This window comes from Ascaphus truei, chromosome 6 (assembly GCF_040206685.1).
Source record: "Ascaphus truei isolate aAscTru1 chromosome 6, aAscTru1.hap1, whole genome shotgun sequence".
NCBI classification, from domain to species: Eukaryota; Metazoa; Chordata; class Amphibia; order Anura; family Ascaphidae; genus Ascaphus; species Ascaphus truei.
In genome coordinates, this window is record NC_134488.1 from 58,855,873 (window position 1) to 58,873,856 (window position 17,984).

Consider the following 17,984-nt stretch of genomic DNA (forward strand, 5'->3'; position numbering starts at 1 on the left):
GGCAGAGTTGCGAGGCTCGACCCAGGCGGTGGCATCAACGGTGACTCACCAGAGCGGCGGTGTATGCAACCTATCTTTTTTTAATCGCTTAAAAAAAACAAAAATGCTTTCCAATATGGGGGCTGCACCGATTTGGTTGAAACTGGCAGGTCTAAGTTAGAATGGCAGAAAGGCATCCTCAAAATGTCATCAGAATTTGTCAAGGCGCTTAGGCTGTGGAGAGAGAACACACGAAGATAAAAAAAAACAGACACCCAAAGTGGCCACAATATCTAGTTGATGCCTTCGCTTCGCTCGTTCATCCAATTAAAAAAAAATGGGGTTTGTCACCTGTGTCAAGTTTCCACTTGTGAGACTTTCAAAAATGACCAGTGGTCGAATTGTACTGTTATTCACAAATATTTGCCTGGACTGTTGAGATAATTTATTTTGTGAATATCGTCATTTTTGCTAAATATAGACACTTTGCCAGTGAAAAAGAGAATATCACATCAGTGTTAACATGTACGAAAACTTTAGCAAGTTTGCTAAAATCTTAAACATTTTTGCAAAACCATAACGGGCATTTCTTGAAATGGCAGATTGATTAAATAAGATTTTTGTGGGAGCTGTGTGTATACTATACAGTTGACACTTTTCTACGCAGATGTAGCCAACGTTATTGCATCCGTTATCCTGTGTTAATACAACAAATCATTTTGCAATTTGCAGCATCATTGAATTAAATAGCAAACAGCAATATAACGCATTAAAACTTGCAACAGCGGTACATGTTATTATACGATAACGGGATATGGATTAGAAATAAACGTATGTTGATTATTTGAAAGAGTTGTGATAAAAGTAGTACATCTGTATTAAAGTAATGAAGATATGTCTACTCCTTTTGTTCATAAAGCCTTTTGCTGCCTACAACCTCTCTAACTCACTACCCCACATCTCTGGAATGTCCTTCCCTTCAACATCCGACTAGCACCCTCTCTATCCACCTATAGGACCTTTCTTAAAAACACACCACTTTAACAAAGCATATGAGTTGCTCTGTGGCTGATACAATACACCTCATACATAGGATATGGAGACAAAAAAACAGCGCACAACGCAAATAGTGAAGTATGAAAATAACAATTGTATATTAGTAAAAGGGATAAATATTCTGGGTACATCAAGGTACTAGGACATAAGCATTGAGTGTATACAACACACAAGTTACCAATCGGCAGCTGATAGTACAGGAGTCAGGACTTGTTTCCTTCAGCAAGAGTCTGGGGCAGCAGCTGTGATGTTTTCCTTCTCAGAGACACCTCTGCACTCGATCACCGCCTCAAAGGAGATCTCCCCTTTGGTCAGCTGGGCTCCAGGTAAGTCGAGCGATCTGTGACTTACAGTCACACTCAGAAGGTCCTCAGATGGATCGGTAAGGACTTGGAAGATTCACACAGTTCTCCGGTCAGTGCAGCCACAAACGGAGACAGGCTAGCTGGCTGGGAGCACAACTGCAGTATGCCACGCTGTCGCTCCATACTGGGGCGCTGCGGAGTGACATCACAGTCACGATTTCGTAGTAAAAATTACTTCATCAGGGTAGTAGTTTTTACTACGAAACGCGTAGGATATACCTTGGTCTATGTGTTTCTTTGCTATTTTATTATTTTTGTGCATATTGGGCACTTTCAGGACGATTTTCTACTCTTGCTGTATACACCTTGGAATCGTGACTGTGACGTCACTCCGCAGCGCCCCAGTACGGAGCGACAGCGTGGCATACTGCAGTTGTGCTCCCAGCCAGCTAGCCTGTCTCCGTTTGTGGCTGCACTGACCGGAGAACTGTGTGAATCTTCCAAGTCCTTACCGATCCATCTGAGGACCTTCTGAGTGTGACTGTAAGCCACAGATCGCTCGACTTACCTGGAGCCCAGCTGACCAGAGGGGAGATCTCCTTTGAGGCGGTGATCGAGTGCAGAGGTGTCTCTGAGAAGGAAAACATCACAGCTGCTGCCCCAGACTCTTGCTGAAGGAAACATGCTCCGGACTCCTGTACTATCAGCTGCCGATTGGTAACTTGTGTGTTGTACACACTCAATGCTTATGTCCTAGTACCTTGATGTATGCAGAATTTTATCCCTTTTACTAATACAGTGGCGACACACTTTATTCTCATGCGGCTAGAGCCTCAAGCCGCGAGGTTTCCCGTTTCTCTCGTTTTTTTCCCTCGGCGTGCCGCACGTCATCGATGCGCGGTCACGCTTCATCGGGAGGGAGCCCTGGGTTCCTCTAATGTGGGGGATGGCGGTGGGGGGCTCCGGGGGACCCGGTGGACCCGGAGAGGGGAGGGGGATGCCTCGATCGGAGGACCGATCCTCCGAGGCTCCGGCGCGCGTGCGGTACAACTCGGCGCGCGCCCGGTATCTGTCGCGGCCGAGACCGGGCAAATGTTAGAATAAACTCGGCCGCGACAGTATACGCTTGTTATTTTCATACTTCACTATTTGCGTTGTGCTCTGTTTTTTTGTCTCCATATCCTTAGTGTTTGGGGGTTGCCGAGCCACCCCCTGTTTCACAGCAGCAGACGCTCTATTTTCCACATTGCACGGTTATGTAAAAAATTCTTTATTTATCACACTGTGGTTTTATCCTATGGTTTAAATTAGAAGGGTATTTGTTACTACACAATTGATCACTGTTATCACTAGAGGTTTATTAGCTGCGCACAATATATTTTGTTCAATCTCATACATAGACCTTGGCCCCCTGCAGACACACTTAACAGAACACCTTCCTACTGTCTCTGTACGTTCTTCCTTCTTACCAATTAAATTGTAAGCTCTTTGAGGCAGGAACTCCTTTTCCTAATGTTGTTTTGATATCTGAAGCACTTATTCCCATTATGTGCTATAATATTATATCACGTGTGTTACTGCTTTGAAGCGCTACATACATATATGGCGCTATATACTGTAAATATATATACATATATTTCTGGTTCAACAGCTACCTCTGTCTACAGTGCGATTCTGGTATATATCTATTATGCAGTGAGTTCTTTCATACCAACAATTTTCTAATGTTTTTTTTAAACAGGTTTAGTCACGTTAACCACAGTATATCACTTACACAGATATGCAACTGCATCTTTCTGCTTATGCTGTTATTTGTATTTTTTATTACCTAGTTCCGACAGACTTCAATAAACGGATTTACCAAGGTGTACGAGTAAAACATACAGTTAAAGATCTTCTAGCAGAAAAAAGGTCCAGACAGACAACTGGTTCAAGGTTACATGTAAGTTGTCTTTTTCATATTGTTTACATGTATTTAACCAACATATTTCTGGAAGCAATCACATGCATGGAAGAGACCAGTGAGGTTTTCAAACCTTTGTACACCCCAGCTCGGGACAGAGGGGTTAAACGTTCAGTAATGCAAAATGTAATATAACAGGGATACATGTTTACAAGCTAGCACTTACAGTATGCAGCAGGCAAGAATAAACCTGCTTATAGAATCTTTCTAGGGAGAAAAGGAATAGAAACGCAAGGTACAGTAGGAGAGAAGGTGGGAGGATTGAGGCTGCATAACAATTTACAGGGAGAATAGTCTTGGGTAGAGATGTGTGAATGTGGATCGGTTCGCATTGCAACATTTACAAAGGGACCCATGAGTGTATCTGCATGTCTTACTCACCATGTTCACCATCGCCAAACATTCACCCCGTTGACAATTGTCATACAGTGGTTAAGCCTGCAAACAAGGATTGTGTGTAGTGACATGAAAATGAATAGCCAGTGGGCATGTCATTTTTTACTTCCTATACACTTTAATACATGGGTTCCCTAAAGATTTTGCCTGCTACATTACATACTGTATCTTGTAGAGTTAAAGGCCTTATTCTGTATACGCTAAAGCAGACTTTCAGGTAATTTTCTGCTAAAAATACCCACTGAAGGCTATGGGGATTTTTGGCCAAAAACTGGCCAAACGGACGCTTTGGCATTTATAGAATTACCCCGGTAGCCAGAGTTAGGGAAGTACAGAAATAGAAAACATACACTAAGATAGTTGTTTCATCTCTTTGGACCCATCAGTTTAAACATGTTGACTGATTCAGCATTGGGAAATGTTTACATAGTTGTTTAAAGGACGTTATGTGTTTATATTGTATTGTCTAAATACTAACTAGTAAGAAAATAGCTGCAAACTTCTGCACATTTCTCTGAAGCTGCAAACACGTTCACAAACATCACCTAAAATAGACCTTCTAACATTTGACACATTCATTTGACACTATAAATATAGGTACTGGTTAAGTTTCTCTGTAATTGTGTACAGTAAATAAAAATACCACTTGTGGTCTGCAACCCTGTCCCTTTCCACTGTCTCTTAGCAAACAGTGCTTCCACTGCAGCCAGGGATTCTGGGTAAAGACATGCACGTGTCACTCTTTACTAATTATCCATTTTAACATGGACCCCCATAAGCTTATGCCTGGCATTTTGCACAGCTTTTCAGAACAGCCTGGGATAAAGAAATGCATAGTTGTGGAATACATGATCTTCCAAGCAAGTGAGCAATTTTTGTGCAGGCATAATCTGCAATTTACTATATGCAAAGATCAGTTTAACAATTAAACATTTGCATTTTATGTATTTATTTTCAATAGAGGTAGTCATAAATACCCTTGAAAACAACATATTTTCAGATTTTCATATTATTCAAATGTAGCAAGTATCAATGTAAAAAAATATATATTAGAGAAAATACAATAAAAATAAACAATATATTGGAAAATGGTAGAAATCATGCGAGATAAATATACAAAAATAGTCACAACATACCCCTGCATGCATTTCGTTTCGGGGTACAGACGCCTTGATCAGATGCAACCCATAATGTAATCCTTCTCCAAGATACTTAAATAAGGACCAGTACAGTATGTGTTTCCTCATGCTGGGCATTATTTAAGCAGCTTGGAGAAGGATTGCATTGCGGTAGCTTCTGCTGGAGGGCTCTGTATACCAAAACATTATGCATTTGTCTCACCCTAGGGGTATCTTGTCACTTTGTCTGTATATATTTTTTGTATATTTATCTTGAATGATTTCTACTATGTGCTGATATATTATTTTTTTATTGTATTTTCCCTAATATATATTTTTTGCAATTTAATCCTTTCCGGTGTGCAGCATCTTATTTTTTAGTTTATTCATTAGGTGGTTAAGGGTTTCTCACCTTAGACACTTGCACCTATTTAATTATTATTATTTATACTTTTGATATAAAATTTTTTTGGGGTGTTTCTTTTTTCATAACTCATTCTCATGCATCAAGTATGTCATTAATCTGGAGTACACTAATTAGCTGAAGGTTTTGTGCTTCAACCAATAGTAGATAGAAAGAGATAATGGAGTTATCTTCATACACGCTATAAGAAATAGGCACTATAGCTATAGATCAGGGGTACGCAACTCCAGTCAAAGACTGAGCCATGGATTCAGCCACCTGTGCTGAAGTTGGGATACCGTGAAAACCTTACCAGTTGGTGGCCCTTGATGACTGGAGTAGCCCATCCCTGGAATAGATGGAATTCAACAGGAGCAAAAATACAGAGCACACAGTGAAAGCAAAACGACTTACATATGTATTGCATAGAATTGCAGGATCAACATAATTGGGCCATTAACCAACATCACTGTCTTGAATTAAACTTCAGGACATGGCAATTTCAGTGTAAAAGCAGATAGGTTTGTGTCATTAAACTGTCAGCCATGTACACATCGGAATGTATCTTTACACCTTTTTTGCTCCTCTAGATTTGGATGTACAGTATGTGGAATAGTTACTGGAGGAATTAGAAGGCATACATATTATAATGGCATGTGCCTAAATTCAGCAGCATTGGGCAACAATGTTCTCCCTTTTTTTTTTTTTAAACATTCTTCTAGGTCTGATACAAGCATTTCTGGCCAATGATGTGTCAAACATTTTAGAATTTTAGTTATTATTTGAAGTGAATACAAGCAGAAAAAAGATATGGCCGTATCCAGGGACTGATAAATACAATATCATATTCAGTAGATGGCAGAAAGAAACAATGGGGGCTATGTGTCAAGACAATTTTGGAGCAAGATGAACAATTGTTTAAGAAAAAATGGCAGGGAAAAACCATTCAGGGGACAAAACCCGTCTCAGTAGCCAACACAATATACATGAAAAAGAAAGAAGTGACAGTAATCCCCATGGAAAGGGATCACTACTTAGGCCTGGGACATAGTGAGTTGAAGCTCGCTGAGGCGGGCTGAGCCGCGCTGAGCAGATGCACAAAGCCCCTGCATCTGTCATCAGCGCGGCTATAGTTTCTCCCTCCGCATGCGTGCTGATGCGTGCGGAGGCTGAGAAACTTGGGACACCCAAGTTGAAATTTGCCGCTCGGGGAAGCGGAGGAGCGGTCACGTGACCGCTCCCATCCAATGGGAGCGGGGGACTAGCCCCGCCTCCTGCTCCGCCTCCTGGCACGCCTCCGCTCCGCCTCTGCCCCGCCTCCTGAGCGCGCTCACTGCCTCGCCTGCAAGGACAGGAAAAGCACCATTTTCAGCAGGCGAGGCAGAGCAGGAGCGTGCCTCAGCGAGCTTCAAGACCACTATTCTTGTGAACGATTCAATACAGATTGATTGCGAAGGGCAGCAGAAACAGCAACAATGTTTCAGGTCCTACATGCACCTTTCTTCAGGTCTGAAATGAATAAGTAGTGATCTACTTTCCACAAGGATTAACGTTTTTCCCCTGCATAAAATAAAAAAAATTAAAAAAAATAAATCAATAAGAATACAACAGAAGCTCAAATCAAATTGGCATTATCACGTTAATATAAAAAGAAATGTAGACAAATAATGGGTCTGCTAATCACACTGTTAATTTATTTTGTTTGTTATAACCCAGTTTACTAAATAAATGTTAGTAACCCATGTATTGGTCCCAGGATAAGTAAGATACTTTATGGGCTGTGATACCTTTTTATGGACCAACATATCAATTGTACAAGGATGTTGTTTGAAACTGCAGATGTTCCTTCATCTGAATAAGAGACCTCTGCAGTCTCGAAAGGCTTATGCACAAGACAACCATGTACAGCTGATCATTTGGTCCATTAAAAGCTATAACCCATTTAACAAAATGTATAAATATTTTAAGTTGAAATAAACTTGAAGTATGTAGAAATGTAGCAGATGTTTCTGCCCCATTAACATGAGGCATTGCGCTAACCCTAATGCGATATTTAACACTGCGTTAACACTTGTGCCATTGAATACTATGGTAACACGTGCTTTATCATCTTAGCGCATGTGTTTTTTTTTATGCACATACCACATTATTTGGGGGGGGGGGGCACACATCTGAATGCTCCAGACCAGACTTTTATAGAGGTGGTCACACTTGATAAGTAACAGAGGTGCTCCTAATCAAATGCCCTTGATTAATTGATCATCAGCACCTGTCTGTTACTTAGCATCTTAATTCCTATGGAAGCAGTAAGGGAATACTTAGTTTTTCACACATGGCTTCTCCATTTTGGCTTTATTTTTGTTAAATAAATCATGACATGGTGTAATATGCCATGTGTTGTTGTTCATCTGAGGTTGTATTTAACTAATTTTAAGACCTGCTAAGGAACAGATGATTGTTATTATGTCCTGATATGTAAAACCATGGAATTCAAAGAGGGTGTACTTTCTTTTTCACACAACTGTATATACCCGAATGTGATGTCCCCTTTTACTGGCTCCACCCATGTGTAAGGGCTACTTTAATTGTACGGACTCAGGACCCCTCCTCATAGACTGAGGTATAGCAAAATAAAGAGGGGTTACACTAGTTTTAAATATCTGGGCATATGATTTGACTCCCATTTAACATTTGGGTTACTTTATAGGAACAAATCCTCCCTAAGCCCGCTTGTCAGCGCATCGCACAACAGATGCTAATGCCAATGATAGATTATGGGGACATACTATATGGCACAGCACCCCATGTATGTAAATCTTTATTTATATAGCACCATCTACAGTATGTACATAGCGCTTCACAGCAGTAATACCCGTGACATAATAATATAATACAATGGTAATAAGCGCTTGAGGCATAAGAGTAACATTAGGAAAAGGAGTCCCTGCACCAAAGAGCTTACAATCTAAGTAGCAAGTAGGTAGAACGTACAGGGACAGTACGGTAAGGCTAAGGCCCCGCTCCCAGAGTCAGCGCACCCGCACTGCTGACAGGCGGTGCGCTGAGATACACAGACCGCGATATGCGGTCTGTAGGGAGCGGGAGCCGGAGCGGGAGGTGGGCGGGTGGTGGGCGGTTTGACAGGGAGGGGGGGCGTGGCTTGAGCGGAGGGACCCGCTACTCTTCCCCCCCCCTCCCTCCACGGACTCGGGCTGGAGCTGGAGCTTCGGTAAGTATTAAACACACACACACGCAGGCACTCATACATACATACACACACACACACACACACAGGCAGGCACTCACGCACTCATACACACACACGCGCGCACACACAGGCAGGCACTCACGCACTCATACACACACACGCGCGCACACACAGGCAGGCACTCACGCACTCATACACACACACACACACACACACAGACAGAGGCAGGCACTCACGCACTCGGGCACACACAGACACACACAGACAGTCACGCACACACACAGACACACACACAGAGAAAGGCACTCACCTGCTTTCACTCCACACTCCTCCCCGCTCCCCGAAGCCTCTCCTCCTCCCGAAGCCTCCCCTCCCTATTGGCTCACAGCCACACACGTCACGCATCAAAGCTAGAAAACACCATTCTCTGGTGTCTCCAGCGGCTGACGAGCGACAGCGTGTAGTCAGCTGTGCCGCCAGTGGGGACCGGGACCGGCTCGCGAGGATTCCCCTGCTGGTGGGGAACTTGCTACATTGCTGCCCGCGCCAACGAGCGCAGCGGGACCGAGGCCTTAGGGGTCAAGGTCAATGTATGAGGTGTATAGTATCAGGTAGCAAGCTACCCGTATGCTTTGTTAAGGAGATGGGTTTTAAGATTGGATCTTAAAAGGTGAAGAGAGGGTGCTAGTCGGATATTGAGGGGGAAGGGCATTTCAGAGACCTGGGGCAGTGAGCGAGACAGGAAGAAGGAAGACTTCCTTGAGCAGAATGCAAGAGTTGGGATGGTGTATTGCGAGAAATTAGGGCTGAGATGTATGGAGTGTAAAGCTTTCAAAGTGAAGAGGAGAAATTTGTGTGTAATATGGGATTTGATAGGAAGCCGAATTTCAGCAGGAGAGATTTTGAGATAGATTTAGGAGAGAGTAAAGTGATTCTAGCTGTAGAGTTTAGGATGGATTGAAGGGGAGACAGAAGTGAAGCAGGAAGGTCGACAGCTGAAGGTTACAATTATTGAGGTAAGAGAGAATGAGGGCCTACGTTAGAGTTTTAGCAGTAGAGCAAAAATGGAAAGGGCATATATTTGCAATGTTAAAGATAGGTCTTACAGTATCTACATCGTGAATGTGACAGAAGAATGTGAGGGAAGCATCAACTGTGACACCTACAGTAGGCAGGGTGCTTGTGATACTGGGTGCATGATAGTATTGTCAACAGTAATGTAGAAGGGGACAGTAGGGCCAGGCCTGGGAAGAAGCATGAAGAGCTCCGTCTTTGACATGTTAAATTTCAGTCCACGGAGGAACATCAAGGATGATATAGTGGAGAGACTTTCAGAGACGTTGGTCTGTAACTCTTTCAGTGCCCCAGGATGTAACCTGCACACCATAGGGGCCGATCCTCCAGAGGCCTCACTACTTACAGTTAAACCATGCTATAAATGCTAATTTTCTAAGGGGAGATTGAGATCCAGTATTCTCTACTTCTGTTCACGATCTGAAGGGCAGGCCCTACATCATGTGATTGCTACACCAGGCAATCACGTGGTTGCTGAAAGACTCTGATGCCGCCTATCTTTCGGCACTCAATGGGTTAAATGTCTTTTGAACATCAGGGATAATATAACGCTAAACAGATTTTACCCATTTTGCAACTTTGCAATTAAAAGATAAGCTTTTGAATCAATTTAAGGCATAAAATGATCCGACAGATGAAATGAATTGTGAAATTAGATAAATCAATTTCTACCATAGCAAAAAAAATTCATCATAAGCAAATATAGGTGCTGTAGGTGCTGTAATTTGTGCCAGAAATACTTGAACCAGAGGGAACTGCAGTAATCTGTTTTGGACCCATTTGGCAGCAAATACAGCAAGTTCTTATGCAACCAAAAACAGAAAGGCCAGCGCAACATACAAAATGACATAACATATAGTACAATACTATACATGCTAAACATACTGCTCCGACAAAGCTTATTCTAACAAAAGCCGCCGGTTGACCGGGACTTACTCCATCTGTCTATTCTCAGCGCCAGCCGCATCCCCTCCGTGCCCCCCCTCCAATCCGCGCGCATTTTTATGTCACTTCCCGACCCCCTAGCTGCTCCTGCTGTGCCCCTCTGCTTCCCCGCTCCCCCGCTTACCTCACTTCAAACCTTCAGGGGAGTCGGGGAAGCCGGGCGCGCACGTGACTGTGACGTCACCGTGACGCGCGGACGGGCCGCTTCTCCACGCTTCTCCACGCTGCCGGCACGCATCCTGCCATGCGGCTTTTGTTAGAATTAACTGTGTCGGAGCAGTATATACTGTACATGCTATACAATGCTAAACATTCCAGGCCCTATCTATCAGGGTGGCTGTCTTTGTCCAGTTCCCAACCTGTAAACATATACCACAATAGTTATGGAACAATATTAAAGTCCTTACTGTATCTTTGTTTGGGAATCTCTGTCCCTAGAGAGCGTTTAGGAAATCCTTCTGGATAGCCGCTTGCACAGAACAGCTCTGTAGTCTGAGTAAGGCACCTACTACAAGCAGTAGCCTCCTTATCGAGCTGGTTGTCAGCTGTCTCAGCTTACTTCCTGATTGGCCAAGTATTCTTACTGGGTTAACCTTTTAAGTGCTGGATAAAGGACTCAGATCTACAATGTTTCCCCGGCATAATTATCAGTACCTGACTTCACCCTGTCATAGATACCAAAGTGAATACCCTGGACTAGACAAAAAAAATTGTAGCCAAAACCTGTGTATTAACCCCTTGGATTAAAATACTGTTGCGGCTAAGCTTAATTTTTTTTCGGCGCCGAAATTGGCCGCGCGCCAGCCGCATGTTACGGCCGCGCGCGGCCGTTTCTCCGATCAGCGCTAATGGTGCTGAACTATGGAAGCGCCTGCGGCGCCGGCAAAAAAAAAAAAGCCTGCGTCTGCACGGGGTTTAAAAATACCCGCGGTGGCGGCCGCTTTAGACTCAGGGCGGCCGCCACTGTAGTAACAGTCAGCACTACTGAGGTCTTGAAAACATGTGAAGGTTTAATGTTAACCCATTGGAAGTCATTGTGACCACGAATGCATGCATTATGCATGCCTTAGTAGTAACCAAGGGGTTAATACAAATATTCTAAATACCCTAAAACCCATTGCATGTCATAGCGGTACAACCGCTATGGCATACAAGGGGTCACCCCCTCCTGTAACCTACCTGGGGGACCTAACCTCCTTCTTCAGGGAACCTGTAATCATAACGACCCCCCCTCCAACAAACCTACACCCTACTAGATTAATCATCAATAGCCCTATGAGCCAAATGTGGCTAGTACGGCTGTTGTCCATAGAAAAGTCAATTGAACAGCATTACAACATACTGTACATTTAAAATAAATACATAAATCAAACTCAGTCACATCATAATACAATCATTTGAATTCATTAATTGTTACTGGCTACCTTGGCCCTCAATGGGGGCCTGGATAGCCACATTGGCAATAAAAGTTGACCATTAAAAACAAATGGATTACTTACCCCTGTGAGATAAAGGGTTTCCTCCTCTTATTCAGGGCAAGGGCTAACAATCCCATAAAGGGTTGATGCACAACCATAAAAAAAAATCTGAGCCCGATGACTAACAAAAATAGAAAAAAGGAAACAAACCATAAAAATAATCCAAAGTCCAATGGCATCTATTGTGTCTGATGTAGGATCCTGAACTTGACCCGCAGCTCTTGATCCTCAGTTGATAGAAGAAGATTCTTGGCTGAGTATTTATTTACTCTCATCTTTTCTTCTTATCTTGAAAGCTGTGTTATTTCTCCTCTTCTTTCTTCAGGCCCTGGATATTGCTTCTTCAGCTTCTTCTGAGACGGCCCACACCTTATATAGGGCAGCGAACATCACAGAAGGCCAGACTTCCCATGGTACATCAAACAATGAGGTTGGTTGATGTACCATGTGATTCCCTCTGTGTGGGAGTATACAAGAGGTAAAAAAAACTCTCTCACTTTAGCAGACCAAAAGAACCACACACTAGCTTTTAGGTCTGCTAGCTGACTGGAAAGGGGAGGTTTAAAAGGAAGACAGCAGATTTCTTCCAGGCTGTCATGTTTGTAACTTCAGGTGTGTTCTTTATATTGACCAGAGGAAGCGCTCATCCCACTTCTGACACCATATGTGACAGAGCGACCTAGTCGGTATCATCAGAAAAGAGCTTACACACCACTTTCTTGCAATGAAAAGTGTTTTATTTCCCTTACCAGGGAAGCAGGTTGTAGTTGCACAGAGAATAAAGCAATGAAAGTACAGTAAATGGCATAAGTCTGCAACAAAAACAATAGTCCTTAGTTCCAGGTACACAACAGGGAGTTCCGACTTTCCCCTCAGCCAGGCTCTTTGCAACCTGTTTCTTCCCAGGTTGAGAGCAAAATGACAGCCTGGAAGAAATCTGCTGTTCTCCTTTTAAATCTCCCCTTTCCAATCAACTAGCAAACCTACTAGCTAGGGTGTTTCTTTTGGTCTGCTAAAGTGAGAGAGTTTTTTAACCTCTTGTTTACTCCCTCACACCCTCCCTTTCTCAAAGTATTGGCCATTGTCTTTGCATATACAGTATTTAGCTTTGTAGATAGCCGTTAAACTCAGGACAGCTAACGGATGTTACCTATTTAGGTAACATCATGTTAGTAGCACAGATTTAACAGAGCTTTGTGTATCTACCACAATAATTCCAATGCAGCCAGGAATTTTGGCTAGTGACAATGCAAATGGGCACACAGTTTTTCACCATTTGCTTCTTGTCCATTTTAACATGGACTCTAAAATCTTATGTCTGTCATATTACACAGATTTTTCAGCACAGCCTTTGTTAAATAAGTTTATTAATACACAGCAGGTTTTGCTCCCAGTTGCTTTAAATGGAACAAAACATGTTATTCAGATTGTTAGCCAGAAAAATGTTTTTGCTCCCTTGGCCTGGAGGTATTTTTGGCAAAGGGGAAAAAATGATGCAGAAATTGATATACTGTATCCCCATATACTATGTACTCCTACAATCCTCAAATTGTAAGCATACAGAACATACAGTACAGAGAATACACGGGAGCAAAGTATCTTGATATACTGCTGTAAAATAACAAGCATGAGGCTTCTCTTCTATCCAATTTATGATTTTTTTTTTAAAAAATGTAGAATTTTAACCTGGGGGTCCCCTTTATTTGAACCTCACTATTTCTAGCTACAGGGAGGTCCAGGTTACCAATACATTTACCTTTTCATGTGCTTGTAAAATAAAAGAAAAATCAAAGATGACTGCCGGGGCTATCAAACAGGAACAGAGCAACAGAAGATGACTTATTTCCAAACCGGTTTGCAGAAATCTTATCTGTCATCAGAGTTAAAATTTTCAGGAAGAGATTAACATGAAACTGAATAATATGTTTATTAAATCTTGTTTACATTGTTGTTCTTGTTTTAAGCTTGTGGCTGCCAAACGGCCTTCTATGCAAGGCAGTGAAACCGTTAACAAAATGGTTCACAGGGGTTAAATTGGCAGTCCCTTTTAGGACCAAAGTGTATGTAAAGCAGATATGTTTAATAGGTGAAATTAGGGGGGTTGATGCATTTTTTAGCCAAATCTGACACCTACAAATATTTTTGAAAATGATGATCTGAGGCGTGGGAGAGGTTTTATTTCCTCTCGCTACTCCCATGTGTATGATGTCACTTTGTGTTTATCAAAAGATTGCACAGGAAAATACCCTCTCTCATTCCCTCCCTTACCTTTTTGGTTCTCAGATAAGGACAGGGTGGTAATGTGTAGCGACAGAGGAAGGGAGGGGGCGGGGAGGGGGGAGGTTGGCCGGCTGATCACAACTTCTGGCTGGGTCCAACATTACATTAAGGATCAGCTCCCAAGGCCCAGGGCACTTGACCCCCCCACGCTCCCACCACCGTTGGCAGTCTTGTCTGTGTCTCTTCTTTGATTTCATTCTTAACCACACTAACTCCTCTGGGGTCACCAAATGCCTTAACTTAAGTTGAGTGGCTCCATATTTGAAGAGAATGTCCCTCTCCAAGCTGATGATACAACTACAGTAAATGCCCCCCAAAAGCAGTTCAGTGCGTAGAGAGTACAGTATACTGAAAATGAATAAAACAGGTGAATAAAGTTTGGGGGAGGAGGGGGACAGACAATATGTATCTTATTTATAAAATACAAGCTTTTTTTGTCCACATTTAATGTAACCTCTCTACAGCCACATGGGCCAGCGAGTGAAATGGACAGTTCTGTAGCATGGGGAAGATGTATTCATAAATATTTGCCATAGATTTGATTTAATGTTTTATAGAATGTAATGTTTTTTTTTAGAAATACAAATACTATCATTTTGAATGCAAAGGATTTGATCTTAAACGGAAAGATATGACTGACAATGTTAACTAATAACAATATAAACAGTGATTGGGGTTTTTTTTGAGGAAGAATGTGCCGGCTAAGTAAAGAAAATATAAATATATAATATATATATTATATATGTATGTAGAGGTATCTGTACTGTGTTAGCCAAGCTTAATAATCAAAAACAAATAGTCGATACCATTCTGTGGCTGTGAAATGCTTTTATTTGTGTGAGCTTTCTAGATACAGTTACCTCTTCTTCAGCCGAAGGTACTGTACAATGTCTTAACCCCAAAAAAACTTACTTTGAAACCTGGCAGCTTGAAATCTTATCTGTTGGTGTGATGTTAGAGTATGCGTGTGTGTGTGTGTGTGTGTGTGTATGCGTGTGTGTGTGTGTGTATAAATCTTAATGTATAAAGTACCCACAGTGTATGCAGTGCTTTACAAAAGGTGTTTGTGAAGGGGGAGTGTATAAAAATGGTGTGGGTATGTGTTGAAATGTAGAGGGCATTTCTGTACATGTGTGTGGCAACTATGTGGTCCCTATTGGTATATAGGGATAGAATTACATTGTACATTTGTATGTGCTAGAGACAGGTGTGTGTGCATTTATATAGCACAGTGTTATAGACATGGGCCTAAACACTCGTGGGAAGAGAGTTCTCTTGTGTCAGGGTAGTGGCTCATGAAGCTACGGTCTTGGTTTAGGCCACTGGTGAGGGTCCTGAACAGTTTCATAAATTTGTATTCATGCACCGTCTCTCTTTCGGTGTTCTGAGATTACCTAAACTCATTGAACTTCCTGTATTCTCTCGCTTGCTCCATTTTCTCAACACCTATTCTCTCCTAAACCCTCTACAATCTGGCTTCTGCACTGCTCACTCCACTGAAACAGCCCTCACTAAAATAACTAATGACATCAATGCTGCCAAAGACAGAGGTTATTACACTCTGCTCATATTACTCAACCTCTCTGCAGCATTTGATACTGTGGATCTCCCTCTTCTCCTTCACATTCTCCATACTTTTGGCATTCGTAATAAAGCTCTATCCTGGATCTCCTGTTACCTTTCCCATCATACTTTCAGTGTCTCTTTTGCCAACACCTCCTCCTCTTCTATTAATCTCTCTATGGGGTACCCCAGGGCTCTTTCCTGGGACCCATTCTCTTTTCTCTTTACACATTCTCTTTTCTCTTTACACATTCTCTCTAGGTGACCTAATCACATCTCTTGGGTTCAAATATCACATCTATGCTGATGACACACAAATTTATTTTTCTACCCCTGACCTTACACCTGCTGTACAGACTAAAGTTTCTCAATGTCTCTCAGCTATATCATCCCGGATGGCCCGCCGCTGACTTAAACTTGACATGGCAAAAACAGAGCTCCTCATACTGTACTTCCTCAAAAACCTGGCACTACTACCTCCTTCCACATTACTGTTGGAAGTACTATGACTCAACTGCAAAAACTTTGACACAGACCCTCATTCTCTCCCGTCTCGACTACTGTAACTTCCTGCTGTCTGGCCTTATATGTATGTATGTCTTTATTTATATAGTGCCATTAATCAACATAGCGCTTCACAGTAGTAATACACATGACAATCATATAAATAACAAATAATACAAATAACAGATCATGGAAATAAGTGCTTCAGACATAAAAGTAACATTGTAGAAGAGGAGTCCCTGCTCCAAAGAGCTTACAATCTAATTGGTGGGGAGAACGTAAAAAGACAGTAGGAGGGCATTCAGGTAAGTGCGTCTGCAGGGGGCCAAGCTTTATGTATCGTGTTCACCTGTTTATGTATCGTGTATAGTATTAGCCCCGGCCTCTCACCTGTCTCCCCTACAATCTATCCTAAATGCTGCTGCCAGAATCACTCTACTATTTCCAAAATCTTTCTCAGCGTCTCCCCTGCTGAAATCCCTCTCCTGGCTTCCTATCAAATCCTGTATCACACAATCAATTCTGCTCCCCACTTTTAAAGCTTTACACTCTTTTGCTCCTCCTTACATCTCAGCCCTAGTTTCTCGCTATACACCATCCTGACTCTTGTGTTCTGCTCAAGCATGTCTTGTCTCTACACCTTTTGTATCTAAAGCCCTCTCCTGCCTTAAACCCTTCTCACTGACTGCCCCACACCTCTGGAATGCCCTTCCCCTCAATATCCGACTAACACCATCTCTATCCACCTTTAAGTCCCAGCTCAAAACACAACTGCTTAATGAAGCATATGAGTAGCTCCATGGCTGATAATTAACATTTCATACATAAACCTTGGCCCCTTGCAGATGCACTTACCAGAACGCCCTTCTACTGTCTCTGTACGTTCTTCCTACCAACAAATTAGATTGTAAGGAGCAGGGACGCCTTTTCCTAAATGTTACTTTTATGTCTCAAGCACTTCTCCCTTTTACGTGTTATTTATATTATTTGTTATTTATATGATTGTCACGTATATCACTGCTGTGAAGCGCTATGTACAGATGCAACGTCCGTTATTCAAACATTTCACGCCTTGTATACCTCGGAATACCCATGTCATGGTGCATGATTTCTTCCAACCTTACAGCCTTAAGACGCGTGTTGACTCATTTTTATCGAGTGCAGAAAATGGCATTTTAGTGTTCTGGTTTTTAAACACCTGCAAATTGACACAGTAGCACAGTACTGTACACATTATAATTAATTAATTCTGCCAGGGATTCGCGAAGAATTGCACCCAAAGAAATCAGAATCCATGAAATTCAAACAAATCGACCACGGTAAACACATGTGTGCCTGCCGCGTGGAATACAGCAGAGCACACGAAAATGGCTCCGTGAAATGTTTGAATAACGGCCGCTGTCATTTGTGTACTTGCCACCGGCTGATGTGACGCAGATGGAACGTAAGTGATGTATCGAGACACAGAGAAGTCTGCAGTACAGACTCATCTCGTGCAAACACTCCTGGATAATCCTTGAGGGCACGGAGGAGACGCCAGCAGCTGGGGGAAGTACATAGTACAGCATGGACCCTGTTCCAGCACTACCAGAGAAGCAAGATGGAGTGGTGGCAGTGAGACCATCACACAGTCAATTGTTTTACACACAATCGTGTTACATGCTGTTTTATATTGCCCACGATATGAGTGTTTTTTTTTATCTTTTAAACAT

General features: G+C 42.4%; 1 protein-coding gene across 1 annotated transcript in view; it reads left to right on the forward strand.

Moving 5' to 3' along the window:
• Positions 1 to 17,984, forward strand: part of POU2AF2 (POU class 2 homeobox associating factor 2) — a 109,220-nt gene that overhangs the window by 57,401 nt on the left and 33,835 nt on the right. The window contains exon 2 of the mRNA XM_075603162.1: positions 3,173 to 3,282. Coding sequence (XP_075459277.1) covers positions 3,173 to 3,282 — 110 coding nt within the window. The remainder of the gene's footprint in view (positions 1 to 3,172; positions 3,283 to 17,984) is intronic.